Source organism: Phyllobates terribilis, unplaced genomic scaffold (assembly GCF_046119375.1).
Source record: "Phyllobates terribilis strain yellow unplaced genomic scaffold, ASM4611937v1 Scaffold_7__3_contigs__length_470593459, whole genome shotgun sequence".
Taxonomy (NCBI): Eukaryota; Metazoa; Chordata; class Amphibia; order Anura; family Dendrobatidae; genus Phyllobates; species Phyllobates terribilis.
Genome location: NW_027362767.1, coordinates 363,351,847 through 363,373,045, shown reverse-complemented (window position 1 = coordinate 363,373,045; position 21,199 = coordinate 363,351,847). Strand labels below are relative to the sequence as shown.

Below are 21,199 nucleotides of genomic sequence, written 5' to 3'. Positions count from 1 at the left end.
ATGTTTCTATCTATCTAATCTATGTGTGATGCCCTATTCTTTCTATTCTAAATTGTCGGGTACCGATGCTGAATGGCCGGCCGGCTTTTTTAAAGAGACGGTGCATGAAAACACTATATTTTTTTTTTTTTTAATAAATCCTTTAACACTAAATGACAAGTACAGTAAGCTGAGCGCTGCCATCCAGCTTGTCATCCTTCAGAGACACTGCAGAGCGCAGGCATTATGGGAACTTCCGATTCCGGTATTCGATATTCTAAAAGTATCAGAACTCAGTATCGGAACTCCGATACTGCGAATATCGGTCGATACCCGATATTTCAATATCGGAATGCTCAACACTACTGACGTGGTAGCTGGTGGCTAATCTGGAGTACAATGAGATCAACAGTCCGAAATCGGACATGTCCAATCGACCTCTCTCTTGACCATGAGATGGTCAGTGCCCCCTACGCCTTTAATGATATTAGCAGCTTTATCCGATGTGTTTTGAGGCTCTGGTACAGACCCCTATGGACGGGCTTTTTTTATGCCTATATTTTGGGCTCAAAATTGTTTTTGAATTTGCGTTTCATTCGAAAATGTAGTTTGATCTTCTTAAAGTTTCTTTGTTTCCATGCACATTGAAGCAATAAGTGAACTGGCAATCTGTTAGTGAGCTCATTCTGGCAGAGTTTGTAGCTTTTTTTTTTTTTTTGCCTTTTACTGAGCTCCTCTTATCTGATTTTATATTCAAGGGTCCTTTTGTATGTACTGGAGGGGTATATGTCCATGTGTCTGTTTTATTTATTTGTAACCAGGGCTTTGGAGTCTGTAAGCCAAAACTCCGACTCTTCAATTTCCATGACACCGACTCCACGACTCCGACTCCCTCATACATGGCTCATGTTTAAGTGATAAATTTACTGTAGCACAGATTCATCTCAGCTAAAGACCCTTAGATCAGGAATAGGACAGACATTTATAGGACATTCCCAAATTCTTATGAAAAAATTTTCCCCACAAACTGCATTGAACCACTGTACCCAATTTACAGTATTATGTATTTTAGGAGTCTGAGTCGGGCTATTTTATACCGGCTCCAACTCCATGACTCAGACTCCACAACCCTATTTGTAACGGGTAACGGCAGCCTGCAATATTCCTTATAGAGTCCTATACATTGACATGTGTCGGGGCCTTTTTTTTTTTTCCAGAAGCATACCTCAGGAAATGCTCCCGCGTCTCAACATATACCTTATATCTCTGATGGACGTCTCTGGTGCAATATGAACCAAGCCAAAGCTGCAGTATAGAATAGCATTAAATTAATGGGAACTTGACTGTAGGATTTACTCTTAGCAGGTAGTAGGAGTGCTTTATCAGCCCTATAATACAGTTTTTAATGATCCTTGAATTATCCTTTAAGGGAATCTATCACCAGGTTTTTGCCGTCTAGTTTGAGAGCAGCATAATATAAAGACAGAAACCCTGATTTCAGCGATATATCCCTTACTGGGCTGCTTGCTGTAATGTAGATAAAATCACACACAGTTTTATCAGCAGGAGATGATCACTAGAAGACTAGTAGTCCTTAATATTCATGAGCTCTGTATAATGCCGCCCCCCACCAGTGATTGGCAGCTTCCTGCCTATGCACAGTAAACAGCGGCCAATCAGTGGTGTGGGTGGGAATATACACTGCTCAGCATTCAGAGCTCTGCTAGATTTGCAGCAAATATGACAGTGATTTTATCACAACTGCACCAAACAACCCAGTAGGTTAGCGCAGCATGATGTAGGGACAGAGATGCTGATTCCAGAAAGGTGTCAAATGGGGTAGCGAAACAGATTTACTTTAAGCGTTGGTGCTGTATGTTTGAAGAAAAAGTTTAATGCTTAATGCCGGTGTACATGTACCAAGACCAGCCTGGGACGCCTATCAATCATTACAACATCGTGCTTGTGTCGCACTGACAGCAAGGTGATTGATGTTCCAGCCAGGGCTGTGGAGTCGGAGTCTGAGCCCATTTTGGTGGAGTCGGAGGTTTGGCTTACCGACTCCACAGCCCTGGTTCCAGCGTGTGCAAAGAGAGAAAGGAAGAGGAGATGATCTCCCTGCACGCCCTGGGATGTCAATTACTTCTATGGGTGATGGCAGTCCTGGACTAGTCTGGGTACACACTCGCCGGCATCAAACATTGTCGGGCTTTTGTTGCTGACTAATTTGACTTTCTGGTGCAATGAGGGGTGGTGAACAGTTTTTAAGGTCTGTCCTCAGAAAGCAAATACAGTGTGGTACAAAAGGATATAATCACTTATGCGCTCTAATCTTTGTTGTGCTGGATAACGGCGAGTAAATATTCCTACAGACAACCTTGGTAAAAATGTTGGATCAGCAAACAGTACATTCAGTTCACCTTCCTGCCATAGATACAATAAGAAATGTGCTGCCGTGTGTACAGCTGCTGTTCTACCTGAAATGTCCTGCTGTGTGTTTACAGCTGCTGTTCTACCTGAAATGTCCTGCTGTGTGTTTACAGCTGCTGTTCTACCAGAAATGTGCTGCCGTGTGTACAGCTGCTGTTCTACCTGAAATGTCCTGCTGTGTGTTTACAGCTGCTGTTCTACCTGAAATGTCCTGCTGTGTGTTTACTGCTGCCGTTCTACCAGAAATGTCCTGCCGTGTGTTTACAGCTGCTGTTTTACCAGAAATGTGCTGCCGTGTGTTTACAGCTGCTGTTTTACCAGAAATGTCCTGCCGTTTGTACAGCTGCCGTTCTACCTAAAACTGTGGCCAACTGGTCAAACTCGCTCATCAGTGGAAGACCTCTGTCCTCTGCTTATCTCCAGGGGAATCGGGTTTTGTAATTCAACACAATGCTTCTCCCCCTGACATCATTTGAGGGCTAGATGGCCCCTGTACATATTAGATCACTAGCCAGTCCCGGCACAAATTTTGCCATAGACTTAACAATTTCCTGTTAGATTCCACTGGTTTTGGTGACTGTCTCATGTGCATGGAAGCTGCTCAGTAGTTCATCTGGTGACATTGGGGTGGGTGGCAAGTTAGCGGATGATCAGTTGGACATGTTGTATTTTAACCTGCCTAATCCTTTGTTCCCCGGAAAGCTCTCTGGCCCTATTGAAATAAACGTGTATACGACATCAAGTGGGGCTGAAGTTTGCAATGCACTTACCCTACAGATTCAGTGCCAGTCCTGTAATGTTAGTTTCATGTGTCCTCCACTGGCCCTGTAGTGCCCTGTATGCCCCGATGTAGCATTTGATGAGGTCACATTACTGATGCCATGCAATGGAGGCTCATGATACCCACCGAGGAGGATCAAGCATAATTGCAATGACAAGTATAACATATCTGTTGCAACGATTACCCCCAAATTTACCTTTTTAAATCTCTAAAAAACACTTTTAAAAGGGGGTTTCCAGGACTTATTTGTTGATGACTAATCTGTAGAATAGGCCATCGTTGTTAGATTGATGGGAATCAGGCATCCAACACTCCAACATTAGGCTGGTTTACTTATGACCAGTGGGAGATCTGCAATCTATTTCCTGACAGGACTGCAGTACCTGAAAATGGCCACTACACAGTGTATGGAGCTGTGCTTTTTCTGGTTTGTACACTTGTGGTGCTAGGTGATGTACCCCCACAAATCTGACTTTAATTACTGATCTTAAGGACAGGGCATTATTAAGTCTATGGCCATCTTACTCGTACCGCAGACATTCACGATATAGTACAAAGTGCACGATGTATTGTGTCACGTGTAGATAACTGCACTCACAGTACAACATGAGTGCAGGAAGGCAGTAGATGTGGAGCCTCTAATAGACAGACTTCTCACTGTATGGACTATGAAGTGTTAACTTCTTTAGTTATTATCAGCCGCAGTCTGCTACTGTATAAGTAGGGTATAGTCAGTTCATGAAGGTGGTTTTCTATGCTTGCATGCATTTCAGTACATAGTCCTAAAATGTGCAGGTTGTATTTGTATCAGGATCATCCGGTATGGCGGGCACTTATCATCCTTATCATCCGGTATGGCGGGCACTTCCTCCTCCTTATCATCCGGTATGGCGGGCACTTCCTCCTCCTTATCATCCGGTATGGTGGGTGGGCACCACCTCCTCCTTCTCCACTTCCTCCTCCTCCTCCTTGCCATCGGCTATAGCAGGCGGGCACTTCCTCCTCCTCGCCATTGGCTATGGCGGGCGGGCACTTCCTCCTCCTCGCCATTGGCTATGGCGGGCGGGCACTTCCTCCTCCTCGCCATCGGCTGTGGCGGGCGGGCACTTCCTCCTCCTCGCCATCGGCTATGGCAGGCGGGCACTACCTCCTCGCCATCGGCTATGGCGGGCGGGCACTTCCTCCTCCTACTCATCGGCTATGGCGGGCGGGCGCTTCCTCCTCCTCGCCATCGGCTATGGCGGGCACTTCCTCCTCCTCGCCATTGGCTATGGCGGGCGGGCACCTCCTCCTCCTCGCTATCAGCTATGGCGGGCGGGCACTTCCTCCTCCTCCTCCTCGCTATCGGCTATGGCGGGCGGGCACTTCCTCCTCCTCCTCGCTATGGCGGGCGGGCACTTCCTCCTCCTCCTCGCCATCGGCTATGGCGGGCGGGCACTTCCTCCTCCTCCTCCTCGCCATCGGCTATGGTGGGCGGGCACTTCCTCCTCCTCCTCGCCATCGGCTATAGCGGGCGGGCACTTCCTCCTCCTCCTCGCCATCGGCTATGGCAGGCGGGCACTTCCTCCTCCTCCTCGCCATCGGCTATGGCGGGCAGGCACTTCCTCCTCCTCGCCATCGGCTATGGCGGGCACTTCCTCCTCGCCATCGGCTATGGCGGGCGCTTCCTCCTCGCCGTCGGCTATGGCGGGCGCTTCCTCCTCCTTCTCGCCATCGGGCTATGGCGAGCTGGCACTTCCTCCTCGCCATCGTCTATGGCGGGCACCGCCTCCTCCTCGCCATCGGCTATGGCGGGCGGGCACTTCCTCCTCATCGTTCATGACAGGCGAGCGCTTCCTCCTCCTCCTCCTCGCCATCGGCTATGGTGGGTGAGCACTTCCTCCTCCTCGCCATTGGCTGTGGCAAGCGGGCACTTCCTCCTCCTCACCATCGCCTATAGCAGGAGGGCACTTCCTCATCATCAGCTATGGCGGGTGGGCACTTCCTCCTCGCCATCGGCTGTGGCGAGCGGGCACTTCCTCCTCCTCCTCACCATTGGCTATGGCGGGAGGGCACTTCCTCCTCCTCATCAGCTATGGCGGGCGGACACTTCCTCCTCCTCCTCGCCATCGGATATAGCGGGCGGGCACTTCCTCCTCCTCCTCGCCATCTACTATGGCAGGTGGGCACTTCCTCCTCCTCGCCATCGGCTATGGCGGGCGGGCACTTCCTCCTCATCGTTCATGACAGGCGAGCGCTTCCTCCTCCTCCTCCTCGCCATCGGCTATGGTGGGTGAGCACTTCCTCCTCCTCGCCATTGGCTGTGGCAAGCGGGCACTTCCTCCTCCTCACCATCGCCTATAGCAGGAGGGCACTTCCTCATCATCAGCTATGGCGGGTGGGCACTTCCTCCTCGCCATCGGCTGTGGCGAGCGGGCACTTCCTCCTCCTCCTCACCATTGGCTATGGCGGGAGGGCACTTCCTCCTCCTCATCAGCTATGGCGGGCGGACACTTCCTCCTCCTCCTCGCCATCGGATATAGCGGGCGGGCACTTCCTCCTCCTCCTCGCCATCTACTATGGCAGGTGGGCACTTCCTCCTCCTCGCCATCGGCTATGGCGGGCGGGCACTACCTCCTCCTCGCCATCGGCTATGGCGGGCAGGCACTTCCTCCTCCTCCCCATCGGCTATGGCGGGCACCTCCTCCTCGCCATCGGCTATCGTGGGTGAGCACTTCCTCCTCCTCCTCGCCATCTTCTATGGTGGGTGAGCACTTCCTCCTCCTCCTCGCCATCGGCTATGGTGGGTGAGCACTTCCTCCTCCTCCTTGCCATCGGCTATGGTGGGTGAGCACTTCCTCCTCGCCATCGGCTATTGTGGGTGAGCACTTCCTCCTCCACGCCATCGGCTATGGTGGGTGAGCACTTCCTCCTCCTCCTCGCCATCGTCTATGGCAGGAGGGCACCTCCTCCTCCTCGCCATCGGCTATGGCAGGAGGGCACCTCCTCGTCATCGGCTATGGTGGGCGGGCACTACCTCCTCCTCGCCATCGGCTATGGCGGACACTTCCTCCTCCTCGCCATTGGCTATGGCGGGCGGGCACCTCCTCCTCCTCGCTATCGGCTATGGCGGGCGGGCACTTCCTCCTCCTCCTCGCTATCGGCTATGGCGGGCGGGCACTTCCTCCTCCTCCTCGCCATCGGCTATGGCAGGCGGGCACTTCCTCCTCCTCCTCGCCATCGGCTATGGCGGGCGGGCACTTCCTCCTCCTCCTCCTCGCCATCGGCTATGGTGGGCGGGCACTTCCTCCTCCTCGCCATCGGCTATGGCAGGCGGGCACTTCCTCCTCCTCCTCCTCGCCATCGGCTATGGCGGGCAGGCACTTCCTCCTCCTCGCCATCGGCTATGGCGGGCACTTCCTCCTCGCCATCGGCTATGGCGGGCGCTTCCTCCTCGCCGTCGGCTATGGCGGGCGCTTCCTCCTCCTTCTCGCCATCGGGCTATGGCGAGCGGGCACTTCCTCCTCGCCATAGTCTATGGCGGGCACCGCCTCCTCCTCGCCATCGGCTATGGCGGGCGGGCACTTCCTCCTCATCGTTCATGACAGGCGAGCGCTTCCTCCTCCTCCTCCTCGCCATCGGCTATGGTGGGTGAGCACTTCCTCCTCCTCGCCATCGGCTGTGGCAAGCGGGCACTTCCTCCTCCTCACCATCGCCTATAGCAGGAGGGCACTTCCTCATCATCAGCTATGGCGGGTGGGCACTTCCTCCTCGCCATCGGCTGTGGCGAGCGGGCACTTCCTCCTCCTCCTCACCATCGGCTATGGCGGGAGGGCACTTCCTCCTCCTCATCAGCTATGGCGGGCGGACACGTCCTCCTCCTCCTCGCCATCGGCTATAGCGGGCGGGCACTTCCTCCTCCTCCTCGCCATCTACTATGGCAGGTGGGCACTTCCTCCTCCTCGCCATCGGCTATGGCGGGCGGGCACTACCTCCTCCTCGCCATCGGCTATGGCGGGCGGGCACTTCCTCCTCCTCCCCATCGGCTATGGCGGGCACCTCCTCCTCGCCATCGGCTATCGTGGGTGAGCACTTCCTCCTCCTCCTCGCCATCTTCTATGGTGGGTGAGCACTTCCTCCTCCTCCTCGCCATCGGCTATGGTGGGTGAGCACTTCCTCCTCCTCCTTGCCATCGGTTATGGTGGGTGAGCACTTCCTCCTCGCCATCGGCTATTGTGGGTGAGCACTTCCTCCTCCTCGCCATCGGCTATTGTGGGTGAGCACTTCCTCCTCCACGCCATCGGCTATGGTGGGTGAGCACTTCCTCCTCCTCCTCGCCATCGTCTATGGCAGGAGGGCACCTCCTCCTCCTCGCCATCGGCTATGGCAGGAGGGCACCTCCTCCTCCTCGTCATCGGCTATGGTGGGCGGGCACTACCTCCTCCTCGCCATCGGCTATGGCGGACACTTCCTCCTCCTCGCCATTGGCTATGGCGGGCGGGCACCTCCTCCTCCTCGCTATCGGCTATGGCGGGCGGGCACTTCCTCCTCTTCGCTATCGGCTATGGCGGGCGGGCACTTCCTCCTCCTCCTCGCTATCGGCTATGGCGGGCGGGCACTTCCTCCTCCTCCTCGCTATCGGCTATGGCGGGCGGGCACTTCCTCCTCCTCCTCGCCATCGGCTATGGCAGGCGGGCACTTCCTCCTCCTCCTCGCCATCGGCTATGGCGGGCGGGCACTTCCTCCTCCTCCTCCTCGCCATCGGCTATGGCGGGCGGGCACTTCCTCCTCCTCGCCATCGGCTATGGCAGGCGGGCACTTCCTCCTCCTCCTCGCCATCGGCTATGGCGGGCAGGCACTTCCTCCTCCTCGCCATCGGCTATGGCGGGCACTTCCTCCTCGCCATCGGCTATGGCGGGCGCTTCCTCCTCGCCGTCGGCTATGGCGGGCGCTTCCTCCTCCTTCTCGCCATCGGGCTATGGCGAGCGGGCACTTCCTCCTCGCCATCGTCTATGGCGGGCACCGCCTCCTCCTCGCCATCGGCTATGGCGGGCGGGCACTTCCTCCTCCTCCTCGCCATCGGCTATGGCGGGCAGGCACTTCCTCCTCCTCGCCATCGGCTATGGCGGGCACTTCCTCCTCGCCATCGGCTATGGCGGGCGCTTCCTCCTCGCCGTCGGCTATGGCGGGCGCTTCCTCCTCCTTCTCGCCATCGGGCTATGGCGAGCGGGCACTTCCTCCTCGCCATCGTCTATGGCGGGCACCGCCTCCTCCTCGCCATCGGCTATGGCGGGCGGGCACTTCCTCCTCATCGTTCATGACAGGCGAGCGCTTCCTCCTCCTCCTCCTCGCCATCGGCTATGGTGGGTGAGCACTTCCTCCTCCTCGCCATCGGCTGTGGCAAGCGGGCACTTCCTCCTCCTCACCATCGCCTATAGCAGGAGGGCACTTCCTCATCATCAGCTATGGCGGGTGGGCACTTCCTCCTCGCCATCGGCTGTGGCGAGCGGGCACTTCCTCCTCCTCCTCACCATCGGCTATGGCGGGAGGGCACTTCCTCCTCCTCATCAGCTATGGCGGGCGGACACGTCCTCCTCCTCCTCGCCATCGGCTATAGCGGGCGGGCACTTCCTCCTCCTCCTCGCCATCTACTATGGCAGGTGGGCACTTCCTCCTCCTCGCCATCGGCTATGGCGGGCGGGCACTACCTCCTCCTCGCCATCGGCTATGGCGGGCGGGCACTTCCTCCTCCTCCCCATCGGCTATGGCGGGCACCTCCTCCTCGCCATCGGCTATCGTGGGTGAGCACTTCCTCCTCCTCCTCGCCATCTTCTATGGTGGGTGAGCACTTCCTCCTCCTCCTCGCCATCGGCTATGGTGGGTGAGCACTTCCTCCTCCTCCTTGCCATCGGTTATGGTGGGTGAGCACTTCCTCCTCGCCATCGGCTATTGTGGGTGAGCACTTCCTCCTCCTCGACATCGGCTATGGTGGGTGAGCACTTCCTCCTCCTCCTCGCCATCATCTATGGCAGGAGGGCACCTCCTCCTCCTCGCCATCGGCTATGGCAGGAGGGCACCTCCTCCTCCTCGTCATCGGCTATGGTGGGCGGGCACTACCTCCTCCTCGCCATCGACTATGGTGGGCACTTCCTCCTCCTCATCGGCTATGGCGAGCGGGCACTTCCTCCTCCTCATCGGCTATGGCGAGCGGGCACTTCCTCCTCCTCCTCATCGGCTATGGCGAGCGGGCACTTCCTCCTCCTCGCCATCGGCTATCGCGGGCGGGCACTTCCTCCTCCTCGCCATCGGCTATAGCGGGCGGGCTCTTCCTCCTCGCCATCGGCTATGGCGGGCGGGCTCTTCCTCCTCGCCATCGGCTATGGCGGGCGGACACTTCCTCCTCCTCCTCGCCATCAGCTATGGCGGGCATTTCTTCCTCCTCCGCCTCGCCATCAGCTATGGCGGGCACTTCTCCTCCTCCTCGCCATCGGCTATGGCTGGCATTTCCTCCTCGGCTATGGCGGGCGGGCACTTCCTCCTCCTCGCCATCGGCTATGGCGGGCGGGCACCTCCTCCTCCTCGCCATCGGCTATGGCGGACGGGCACCTCCTCCTCGCCATCGGCTATGGCGGACGGGCACCTCCTCCTCCTCGCCATCTTCTATGGTGGGTGAGCACTTCCTCCTCCTCCTCGCCATCGGCTATGGTGGGTGAGCACTTCCTCCTCCTCCTTGCCATCGGCTATGGTGGGTGAGCACTTCCTCCTCGCCATCGGCTATGGTGGGTGAGCACTTCCTCCTCCTCGCCATCGGCTATGGTGGGTGAGCACTTCCTCCTCCTCCTCGCCATCGTCTATGGCAGGAGGGCACCTCCTCGCCATCGGCTATGGCAGGAGGGCACCTCCTCCTCCTCGTCATCGGCTATGGCGGGCGGGCACTACCTCCTCCTCGCCATCGACTATGGTGGGCACTTCCTCCTCCTCATCGGCTATGGCGAGCGGGCACTTCCTCCTCCTCATCGGCTATGGCGAGCGGGCACTTCCTCCTCCTCCTCATCGGCTATGGCGAGCGGGCACTTCCTCCTCCTCCTCATCGGCTATGGCGAGCGGGCACTTCCTCCTCCTCATCGGCTATGGCTGGCACTTCCTCCTCCTCGCCATCGGCTATCGCGGGCGGGCACTTCCTCCTCCTCGCCATCGGCTATAGCGGGCGGGCTCTTCCTCCTCGCCATCGGCTATGGCGGGCGGGCTCTTCCTCCTCGCCATCGGCTATGGCGGGCGGACACTTCCTCCTCCTCTTTGCCATCAGCTATGGCGGGCATTTCTTCCTCCTCCGCCTCGCCATCAGCTATGGCGGGCACTTCTCCTCCTCCTCGCCATCGGCTATGGCTGGCATTTCCTCCTCGGCTATGGCGGGCCGGCACTTCCTCCTCCTCGCCATCGGCTATGGCGGGCGGGCACCTCCTCCTCCTCGCCATCGGCTATGGCGGACGGGCACCTCCTCCTCGCCATCGGCTATGGCGGACGGGCACCTCCTCCTCCTCGCCATCGGCTATGACGGACGGGCACTTCCTCCTCCTCGCCATCGGCTATGGCGGACGGGCACTTCCTCCTCCTTGCCATCAGCTATGGCGGGCGGGCACTTCCTCGTCCTCGCCAACAGCTGTGGCGAGCGGGCACTTCCTCCTCCTCCTCCTCCTCCTCGCCATCGGCTATGGTGGGTGAGCACTTCCTCCTCCTCCTCGCCATCGGCTATTGTGAGTGAGCACTTCCTCCTCCTCCTCCTCGCCATCGGCTATGGTGGGTGAGCACCTCCTCCTCCTCGCCATCGGCTATGGTGGGAGGGCACCTCCTCCTCCTCGCCATCGTCTATGGCAGGAGGGCTCCTCCTCGCCATCGTCTATGGCAGGAGGGCACCTCCTCCTCCTCGCCATCGGCTATGGCGGGAGGGCACCTCCTCCTCCTCGCCATCGTCTATGGCAGGAGGGCACCTCCTCCTCCTCGCCATCGGCTATGGCAGGAGGGCACCTCCTCCTCCTCGTCATCGGCTATGGTGGGCGGGCACTACCTCCTCCTCGCCATCGACTATGGTGGGCACTTCCTCCTCCTCCTCCTCCTCATCAGCTATGGCGAGCGGGCACTTCCTCCTCCTCATCGGATATGGCAAGCGGGCACTTCCTCCTACTCATCGGCTATGGCGAGCGGGCACTTCCTCCTCCTCATCGGCTATGGCGAGCGGGCACTTCCTCCTCCTCATCGGCTATGCGGGCACCTCCTCCTCCTCCTCATCGGCTATGGCGGGCACCTCCTCCTCCTCGCCATCGGCTATCGCGGGCGGGCACTTCCTCCTCCTCGCCATCGGCTATAGCGGGCGGGCTCTTCCTCCTCGCCATCGGCTATGGCGGGCATTTCTTCCTCCTCCGCCTCGCCATCAGCTATGGTGGGCACTTCTCCTCCTCCTCGCCATCGGCTATGGCTGGCACTTCCTCCTCGGCTATGGCGGGCGGGCACTTCTTCCTCCTCGCCATCGGCTATGGCGAGTGGGCACTTCCTCCTCCTCGCCATCGGCTAAGGCGGGCGGGCACTTCCTCCTCCTCCTCGCCATCGGCTATGGCGGGCGGGCACTTCCTCCTCCTCCTCGCCATCGGCTATGGCGGGCGGGCACTTCCTCCTCCTCCTCGCCATCGGCTATGGCGGGTGGGCACTTCCTCCTCCTCCTCCTCGCCATCGGCTATGGCGGGCGGGCACTTCCTCCTCCTCCTCGCCATCGGCTATGGCGGGCGGGCACTTCCTCCTCCTCCTCGCCATCGGCTATGGCGGGCGGGCACTTCCTCCTCCTCCTCGCCATCGGCTATGGCGGGCGGGCACTTCCTCCTCCTCCTCGCCATCGGCTATGGCGGGCGGGCACTTCCTCCTCCTCCTCGCCATCGGCTATGGCGGGCGGGCACTTCCTCCTCCTCCTCGCCATCGGCTATGGCGGGCGGGCACTTCCTCCTCCTCCTCGCCATCGGCTATGGCGGGCGGGCACTTCCTCCTCCTCCTCGCCATCGGCTATGGCGGGCGGGCACTTCCTCCTCCTCGCCATCGGCTATGGCGGGCGGGCACTTCCTCCTCGCCATCGGCTATGGCGGACGGGCACTTCATCCTCCTCGGACATGGCGGGCACTTCCTCCTCCTCCTCCTCCTCGCCATCGGCTATGGCGGACGGGCACCTCCTCCTCCTCGCCATCGGCTATGGCGAGCGGGCACTTCCTCCTCCTCATCGGCTATCGCGGGCGGGCACTTCCTCCTCCTCGCCATCGGCTATAGCGGGCGGGCTCTTCCTCCTCGCCATCGGCTATGGCGGGCGGACACTTCCTCCTCCTCTGCCTCGCCATCAGCTATGGCGGGCACTTCTCCTCCTCCTCCTCCTCCTCGCCATCGGCTATGGCTGGCACTTCCTCCTCGGCTATGGCGGGCGGGCACTTCCTCCTCCTCGCCATCGGCTATGGCGAGTGGGCACTTCCTCCTCCTCGCCATCGGCTATGGCGAGCGGGCACTTCCTCCTCCTCGCCATCGGCTATGGCGGACGGGCACTTCATCCTCCTCGGCTATGGCGGGCGGGCACTTCCTCCTCGCCATCGGCTATGGCGGGCGGGCACTTCCTCGTCCTCGCCATCAGCTGTGGCGAGCGGGCACTTCCTCCTCCTCCTCCTCCTCCTCCTCCTCCTCCTCACCATCGGCTATGGTGGGAGGGCACTTCCTCCTCCTCATCAGCTATGGCGGGTGGGCACTTCCTCCTCCTCATCAGCTATGGCGGGTGGGCACTTCCTCTTCCTGCTCGCCATCGGCTATGGTGGGAGGGCACTTCCTCCTCCTCATCAGCTATGGCGGGTAGGCACTTCTTCCTCCTCATCAGCTATGGCGGGTGGGCACTTCCTCTTCCTGCTCGCCATCGGCTATGGTGGGAGGGCACTTCCTCCTCCTCCTCGCCATCGGCTATGGCGGGCAGGCACTTCCTCCTCGCCATCGGCTATAGCGAGCGGGCACTTCCTCCTCCTCGCCATCGGCTATGGCGGGCGGGCACTACCTCCTCCTCGCCATCGGCTATGGCGGGCGGGCACTACCTCCTCCTCGCCATCGGCTATGGCGGGCGGGCACTACCTCCTCCTCGCCATCGGCTATGGCGGGCGGGCACTACCTCCTCCTCGCCATCGGCTATGGCGGGCGGGCACTTCCTCCTCCTCGCCATCGGCTATGGCGGGCGGGCACTTCCTCCTCCTCGCCATCGGCTATGGCGGACGGGCACTTCATCCTCCTCGGACATGGCGGGCACTTCCTCCTCCTCCTCGCCATCGGCTATGGCGGACGGGCACCTCCTCCTCCTCGCCATCGGCTATGGCGAGCGGGCACTTCCTCCTCCTCATCGGCTATCGCGGGCGGGCACTTCCTCCTCCTCGCCATCGGCTATAGCGGGCGGGCTCTTCCTCCTCGCCATCGGCTATGGCGGGCGGACACTTCCTCCTCCTCTGCCTCGCCATCAGCTATGGCGGGCACTTCTCCTCCTCCTCCTCCTCCTCCTCCTCCTCGCCATCGGCTATGGCTGGCACTTCCTCCTCGGCTATGGCGGGCGGGCACTTCCTCCTCCTCGCCATCGCCATCGGCTATGGCGAGTGGGCACTTCCTCCTCCTCGCCATCGGCTATGGCGGGCGGGCACTACCTCCTCCTCGCCATCGGCTATGGCGAGCGGGCACTTCCTCCTCCTCGCCATCGGCTATGGCGGACGGGCACTTCATCCTCCTCGGCTATGGCGGGCGGGCACTTCCTCCTCCTCCTCGCCATCGGCTATGGCGGGCGGGCACTTCCTCGTCCTCGCCATCAGCTGTGGCGAGCGGGCACTTCCTCCTCCTCCTCCTCCTCCTCCTCCTCCTCCTCCTCACCATCGGCTATGGTGGGAGGGCACTTCCTCCTCCTCATCAGCTATGGCGGGTGGGCACTTCCTCCTCCTCATCAGCTATGGCGGGTGGGCACTTCCTCTTCCTGCTCGCCATCGGCTATGGTGGGAGGGCACTTCCTCCTCCTCATCAGCTATGGCGGGTGGGCACTTCTTCCTCCTCATCAGCTATGGCGGGTGGGCACTTCCTCTTCCTGCTCGCCATCGGCTATGGTGGGAGGGCACTTCCTCCTCCTCCTCGCCATCGGCTATGGCGGGCAGGCACTTCCTCCTCGCCATCGGCTATAGCGAGCGGGCACTTCCTCCTCCTCGCCATCGGCTATGGCGGGCGGGCACTACCTCCTCCTCGCCATCGGCTATGGCGGGCGGGCACTACCTCCTCCTCGCCATCGGCTATGGCGGGCGGGCACTACCTCCTCCTCGCCATCGACTATGGCGAGCGGGCACTACCTCCTCCTCGCCATCGGCTATGGCGGGCACTTCCACCTCCTACTCATCGGCTATGGCGGGCGGGCACTTTCTCCTTCTCCTCCGGGCACTTTCTCCTTCTCCTCCTCGCCATCGGCTATGGCGGGCGGGCACTTCCTCCTCCTCCTCCCTTCTTCCTCCTTCCTTCTCTTCGGGCACTTCCTCCGTTTTCAGTTGGTTTAACTCGAATAACTGAACCATCTATAGCTAGTCTGAAGTCCTTTTCCCCTTTACTCCATACTTGCTACAAGTTGCTAGTTATGGTATTTTCGCCATATAAAGTGAGAGGCTATCACCCTTTCACCTATCTTGAGAATGAATACCTTTCTGCTTCCCCTACAGTCTTTTCGGGCACCAAATTTACATTTGTACAATTGTGTTATACAGCAGTTATCTGATTTAAGGTCCTCATTAAACTGTAATAAAAATCACATCTATGTCTCTGCATCCTTCCAGGTGCCGAGTTTTAGTCTTCTCAGCTGCGGATTGGATCCCTATTTTGGCACCTATCATTAATCACTGTAGTGCCGTACATGAATTTTCTACTGGATATTTTAAAGAATCATAAACATAATTTCCATAGCCAGAGCTGCCACATGTGTCACCATGTTGCTGTCAAAAATATGTATCCGCGCTTGGTTTCCCTCATATCCGCATCGTTTTGCAATACTTGGTGTCTACACTTTGTAGGTAAAACAGTGTCCGATATCTGTAGTCCCTGATATATAGCGCTGGTGGACCACTGGATGAGGATCGGTACCTCCTGATGTTTGGCCACCAGGCACATACTCTTCTGCACAGAAGTAAGAAAATGCTTAGGGTCATGGTTCATGGTGATTATCACCACCTTTATCTAGTGCATGTCTCATAGTCGAGTCATGTATGGACAAAGTCCTTTTATTAGCACGGGTAAATCATTTTCCCTCACAGATAATAATAGAAGGAACCAGCACAAGACATGGTTGTAGGGCCGGTGGATACATGTTTGCGATCACTAATTTGGGGGCATCTGCTAAAGTTCATATTAGGGAAAATACATCTACAAAATTGAGGAGAACTCCATGGCTTCATGGGAATACTGTAGCCGATGATTTAGCATTCAGTGGAAGAGAACATTACTTGTATACAGAGGGAATCCGACACTTGATTACTGCGCAGAACAACCTGATCTAAATATGTTTTGGCCAGTAGACTCGTTCTTGAGGGATCCAATTAGTGCAGTTGATTACTGCACTCATTAACTTGCCGGTATTTTCTGGCAGTCACAAAGCGCCGCTCCACAGGATTGGCAGATATACCAGATCTATGCACACATCTGTTTATAGCCAGGATGGCCTGTAGGTGACCAATTAACCGTCCAAATCATTTCATGTTTGGAAGCCTCAGATGTTTGAAGCTCAGCCAGTTGGACGCACCGCATTGGAAAAAGTTGATTTTCTTGTCAGCACATTCAACTTTGTACAGAACAAAGTATTCAACGAGAATACTTCATTCATTCAGATCTAGGATGTGTTATTTGAGTGTTCCCTTTATTTTTTTGAGCAGTGTGTGTGTGTGTATGTATATATATACACACTGCTCACAAAAATACGTGCTGACAACAAAATCACACAAAAATCATCAATGGAAATCAAATTTATTAACCAATGGAGGCCTAGATTTGGAGTCACCCCCGAAATTAAAGTGGAAAAAACACACTACAGGCTGATCCAACTTTGATGTAATGTCTTTAAGACAAGTCAAAATGAGTCTCAGTATTGTGTGTGGCCTCCACGTGCCTGTATGACCTCCCTACAATGCCTGGGCATGCTCCTGATGAAGCTGAGGATGGTCTCCTGTGGGATCTCCTCCCAGACCTGGACTAAAGCATCCGCCAACTCCTGGACAGTCTGTGGTGTAACGTGACGTTGCTGGATGGAGCGAGACATGATGTCCCAGATGTGCTCAATCGGACTCACGTCTGGGAAACGGGCGGGCCAGTCCATAGCTTCAATGCCTTCATCTTGCAGGAACTGCTGACACACTCCAGCCACATGAGATCTGGCATTGTCCTGCATTAGGAGGAACCCAGGGCCAACCGCACCAGCATATGGTCTCACAAGGGGTCTGAGGATCTCATCTCGGTACCTAATGGCAGTCAGGCTACCTCTGCCGAGCACATGGAGGGCTGTGCGGCCCTCCAAAGAAATGCCACCCCACACCTTTACTGACCCACTGCCAAACCGGTCATGCTGAAGGACGTTGCAGGCAGCAAATCGTTCTCCATGGCGTCTCCAGACTCTGTCACGTCTGTCACATGTGCTCAGTGAGCACAGGGCGCCAGTGGCGACTTTGCCTATCCTGGTGTTCTGTGGCAAATGCCAAGCGTCCTGCACGGTGTTGGGCTGTGAGCACAACTCCCATCTGTGAACATCGGGCCCTCATACCACCCTCATGGAGTCAGTTTCTAACGGTTTGTGCAGACACATGCACATTTGTGGCCTGCTGGAGGTCATTTTGCAGGGCTCTGGCAGTGCTCCTCCTGTAGCGGTCCTGCTGCTGGGTTGTTGCCCTCCTACTGCCCCCTCCACGTCTTCTGGTGTACTGGCATGTCTCCTGGTAGCGCCTCCAGCCTCTGGACGCTATGCTGACAGACAGCAAACCTTGCCACAGCTTGCATTGATGTGCCATCCTGGATGAGCTGCACTACCTGAGCAACTTCTGTGGGTTGTAGAGTCCGTCTCATGCTACCGTGAGTGTGAAAGCACAACCAACATTCAAAAGTGACCAAAACATCAGCTAGAAAGCATTGGTACTGAGATGTGGTCTGTGGTCCCCACCTGCAGAACTGCTCCTTTATTGAGGGTGTCTTGATAATTGTCAATAATTTCCATCTATTGTCTATTTCATTTGCTCAACAGCATGTGACATTGATTGTTAATCAGTGTTGCTTCCTAAGTGGACAGTCTGATTTCACAGAAGTTTGATTTACTTGGAGTTATATTCTGTTGTTTGTGTTCCCTTTATTTTTTTGAGCAGTGTGTATATACTGACATGTAAACATAGCCTAAGGGGAAGGTTGTCTTATCATTGGCTCACGCAATTTGAACAAAATATACAAAGTACCTGTTGTTTTTACACATGGAACAATAATGGAGTCGATTGTATAAAATGTTTGCAGAGTGCTGTTGCATTGTGCTTGTGTATATACTTTTGTATGGTAATAAGGACATGGCAGCTATTGTACTTTTCACCTGTATTGATAAAAAATGATTACCCCACGCAAAGTACAGTCATGGCGAAAAGTTTTGAGAATGAGACACAAATCTTGGTTTTCATAAAACTTGCTACTTCAGTGTTTTTAGATCCTTTAGTCAGATATAAACAATAGACATGGCTAACTAAAAGATCCAAAACACTGAAGCAGCAAACTTTAAGAAAACCAAAATTTGTGTCAGTTTCAAAACTTTTGGCCACGACTGTACTGAGGGTTATGTACAGACAGTCACGATGAGTGGTGACACAAAGGGCATAATTGTCCACGTCGCAACAGTGACTTACACACACCACCAGTGTGATACACAGTCCATTAACTAGTCCTTAGAGTGTGATCTGTTTCCATCTTGGTACTAGTGGAGGTGCTGAGCCCTGGTGCCTATGCAGAGCATCTCTCAGAGGTCGGGGAAGAGCCTGACAGTATAAGGTGCACAATAACATTTTAAAATTTCAGTCACCCCAGCTATAAACAGAAGGAGCTCGACAGTTAGTTGAGTTCTGTACATTGTTTCATTTTAGATATTGTGTCCAACCCACCTCCAATACTAGATTTGGCTTGTGCAAATGGTACTAAGTTCTGTAGTGTTTGGTGCCAATAGTCTGAGTATAGGGACAATGGACTGTCTCTAGACATCTGGGGAAAGAACGATTGGCCTTGTTGGATTTCAACAAGCCGATTACCTATTACCCCAAGTGATGAGAAGGTGCATGGTACCCCAGCAGCGCTGATTCCCTCTCTGTACTGAAATGAACATGCATGATGCGAAGTTTGGGTAACGTCTGATTTCAGAGTGTGGAGAGAAGACGGGTAAAACCTGTATGGTCAGCAGTGACCCCTAGGACACCCGTTCATTCTGAGCTAAAGGGAGATTGTCGCTGCTTTGGCATTACGTCCTCTTCTAGGTTTTCCATGCTGTTGTGCACGGAACTGCGGTACAACTCTAAAGAAGTACTGTGAAATGCCATACAAGCTATTGTCCCCTTCATTCCCTGTACCGATTTTCCCAAATACCAATTACTAAGTAGTGGTATATCCTTGCAAAATGTCATCACCTAATAAGATGGGAATAACCTTGTAATCACAGCTTGCCGGTTACAATCTTCCTATAAAATAAACACTAATATGGTATTAAAGTGTGTTTCAACTCTTTGCATTAAAACAAACCTGCAGAACTCTGTAAATGATAATATGCTCTCTGGTCAGCGCTGCAGCTAATGATTGGCTTCTGCGGTCACACCTGTCTGGCCGGAGCAGAAGTATGGAGAACACAGGTGTTGGAGTAGGAGTGGTGCGAGATTGAGAAGTTAAGTCTGACTTATTATATCATTTTAGAGCCCATAAAATGGGTGGACAATCGGCAACTTTTCTTCCAGCAATTATTTCTTGAACCCGCTTCCGCCGTCATGGTCTTCATCAACGTTTGAGCTGGACAGAGTTCTTCTGCTCATGTAATAACACAGGGCGTGTTTGGGATCAGCTATGGTCTTTTCTAGCATCCAGCATTGAACTTTTTTAATCCATCTCATAAATCGCAGCAACAGGACTTTGTATACTTTTGACCTTAGTCTAGTGTCTGCTTTGTTTCATGTCATGTCTGGGTCTTACTGTGATGTCAGCAGAGCTGGATTCTTATACAAATCGTAGTAGTGAGAAGCAAATGTCACTCTGCGTAATTACTCTGTGAGCAATTACATACCCCAGGAACAGTCTGTGCTGATAGACTCCCTTTAGGGGGTTATTACTATCAGACAGCTATTGCATAACCACTCCAGGAGAAGTCTCTCTGATCATACAATTACTATAGGAAAGAATCCAAAATACAAATTTTTTAAAAAATGTCTTGTTTTAGGTATTTTAGTGCCTTCAGATGTGTTTTCCATTCTATTCCCCGGTGAAGTGTCACTAGCGTTGTTTGCGTAAGGTGTAACTCTTGTGTATCAGGAATGTTTCCAGAAGGCAGTCCTGGCATTCCTCCCAAGTCTGATTGTTGGCCTTGAGCAGGAATGGCTTAACTTGTCCCTGGGTCTGTGATCGGCATAGCAGAGACATGACTGTACTGCTCATCTACTAACTCAAATTATTATTATTTTTTTTAAAACCAAAATTGTGAACTGGCCATAGATTTACCTATTTGTTGTACATTGTTAGTCTTCTGTGTATTGTTTTTATCTAATTTTAGATTCATTTCACAGGAAGAAGTCACACATTCCGAAAATAATGGCCCAGAAACTGGAGCCACAGAACCAAAGCAAGACGACTCTAAAGAGGTGCGTGTGCTCCTGCGCCTACTCGCCTAAAGACGGCCTAAAAGTTGCCTACCTCTAACAGACGTAAAGTTGATCAAATAAAAGAAAAAGATATATGTACATATTCACTTGTTCAATACCCCATAGCTCCAGCACAGACACTATGGTGGTCTCCACAGGTCTGTGTTTATTTGCTGGCACCTGTGACATACATGCATCCATCATTTGGGACCAGTGCCACCAGTTACTGACCTTTATTGGTTTTAGGCCGTACATACAAACACCAGTTCTAAGGCCGGTAATTGGCTTTATGTAGTATAAGACCATTGGGGACGCCCAGTGTGTTTGCACAGGAGCTACAGATGATCTAGCAGGCGTACTAACTTTTTTTGTTGTTTGCCAAATATTTTAAAACCCTGAAAAACCCTTTTAGATGTCTCTATACTTCCCTGTTGAATGCATTAAAGGAGTATTCTTACATTTCTAAGTTATTCCCTATCCATAGGCTGGAGGTAGGGGACAATTTCATGATCACTGGGGCTAGGGGATAACTTCTAAACTTTAGAATCGCCCTTTAACTATATAGTTAAACTATCAGCTCAGCTGATCATCTGATGTGTATTGGAGCCTTCAAACTTCCTTGACTGATGAGGTTATGAAAGAAGAAGGATTCTGGCTGGAATTTCAATGGCCAATCCTTTTTTTATTATCTTTTGGGAGACAGGCTGCTCCCTAAGGTGTCTGTCAGCTGCGTTGTCCTCTCTCTCTGTTGAAAACAAATGAACACTCAGCCCAGCATGTGTATAGGTAGAGTCCGAAGGTGGTTGCCGGCCGAACATTCGTGGGGCGGACAGCCACCTCATATGTATGGCCAGCTTAAAGGTGTTGTCCACTACTTTTATATTGATGGCCCATCCCTAGAATAGGTCCTCAATATCTGATAGGTGGGGACGTAACACCCGGTAGACCCACCTATCAGCTGTTCCCGGTGCCTGATGCATTCAGATGTGATCAGTTGCAAAACAGAACAGGGCATCTCCTTCATCTTTATAGTGGCCGCAGTGGGTTACTTTTTTCGATGAAGCAGTTGCGGAGTATCCAGCCTCGGACGCTTCAGGCTTCGGGAACA

The 21,199-nt window shown here is 54.7% G+C and overlaps 1 protein-coding gene across 1 annotated transcript in view; it reads left to right on the top strand.

The window, feature by feature from the left end:
- The window catches only part of WDR44 (WD repeat domain 44), a 92,309-nt gene that overhangs the window by 32,572 nt on the left and 38,538 nt on the right, over positions 1 to 21,199 (top strand). The window contains exon 3 of the mRNA XM_073641341.1: positions 20,017 to 20,091. Coding sequence (XP_073497442.1) covers positions 20,017 to 20,091 — 75 coding nt within the window. The remainder of the gene's footprint in view (positions 1 to 20,016; positions 20,092 to 21,199) is intronic.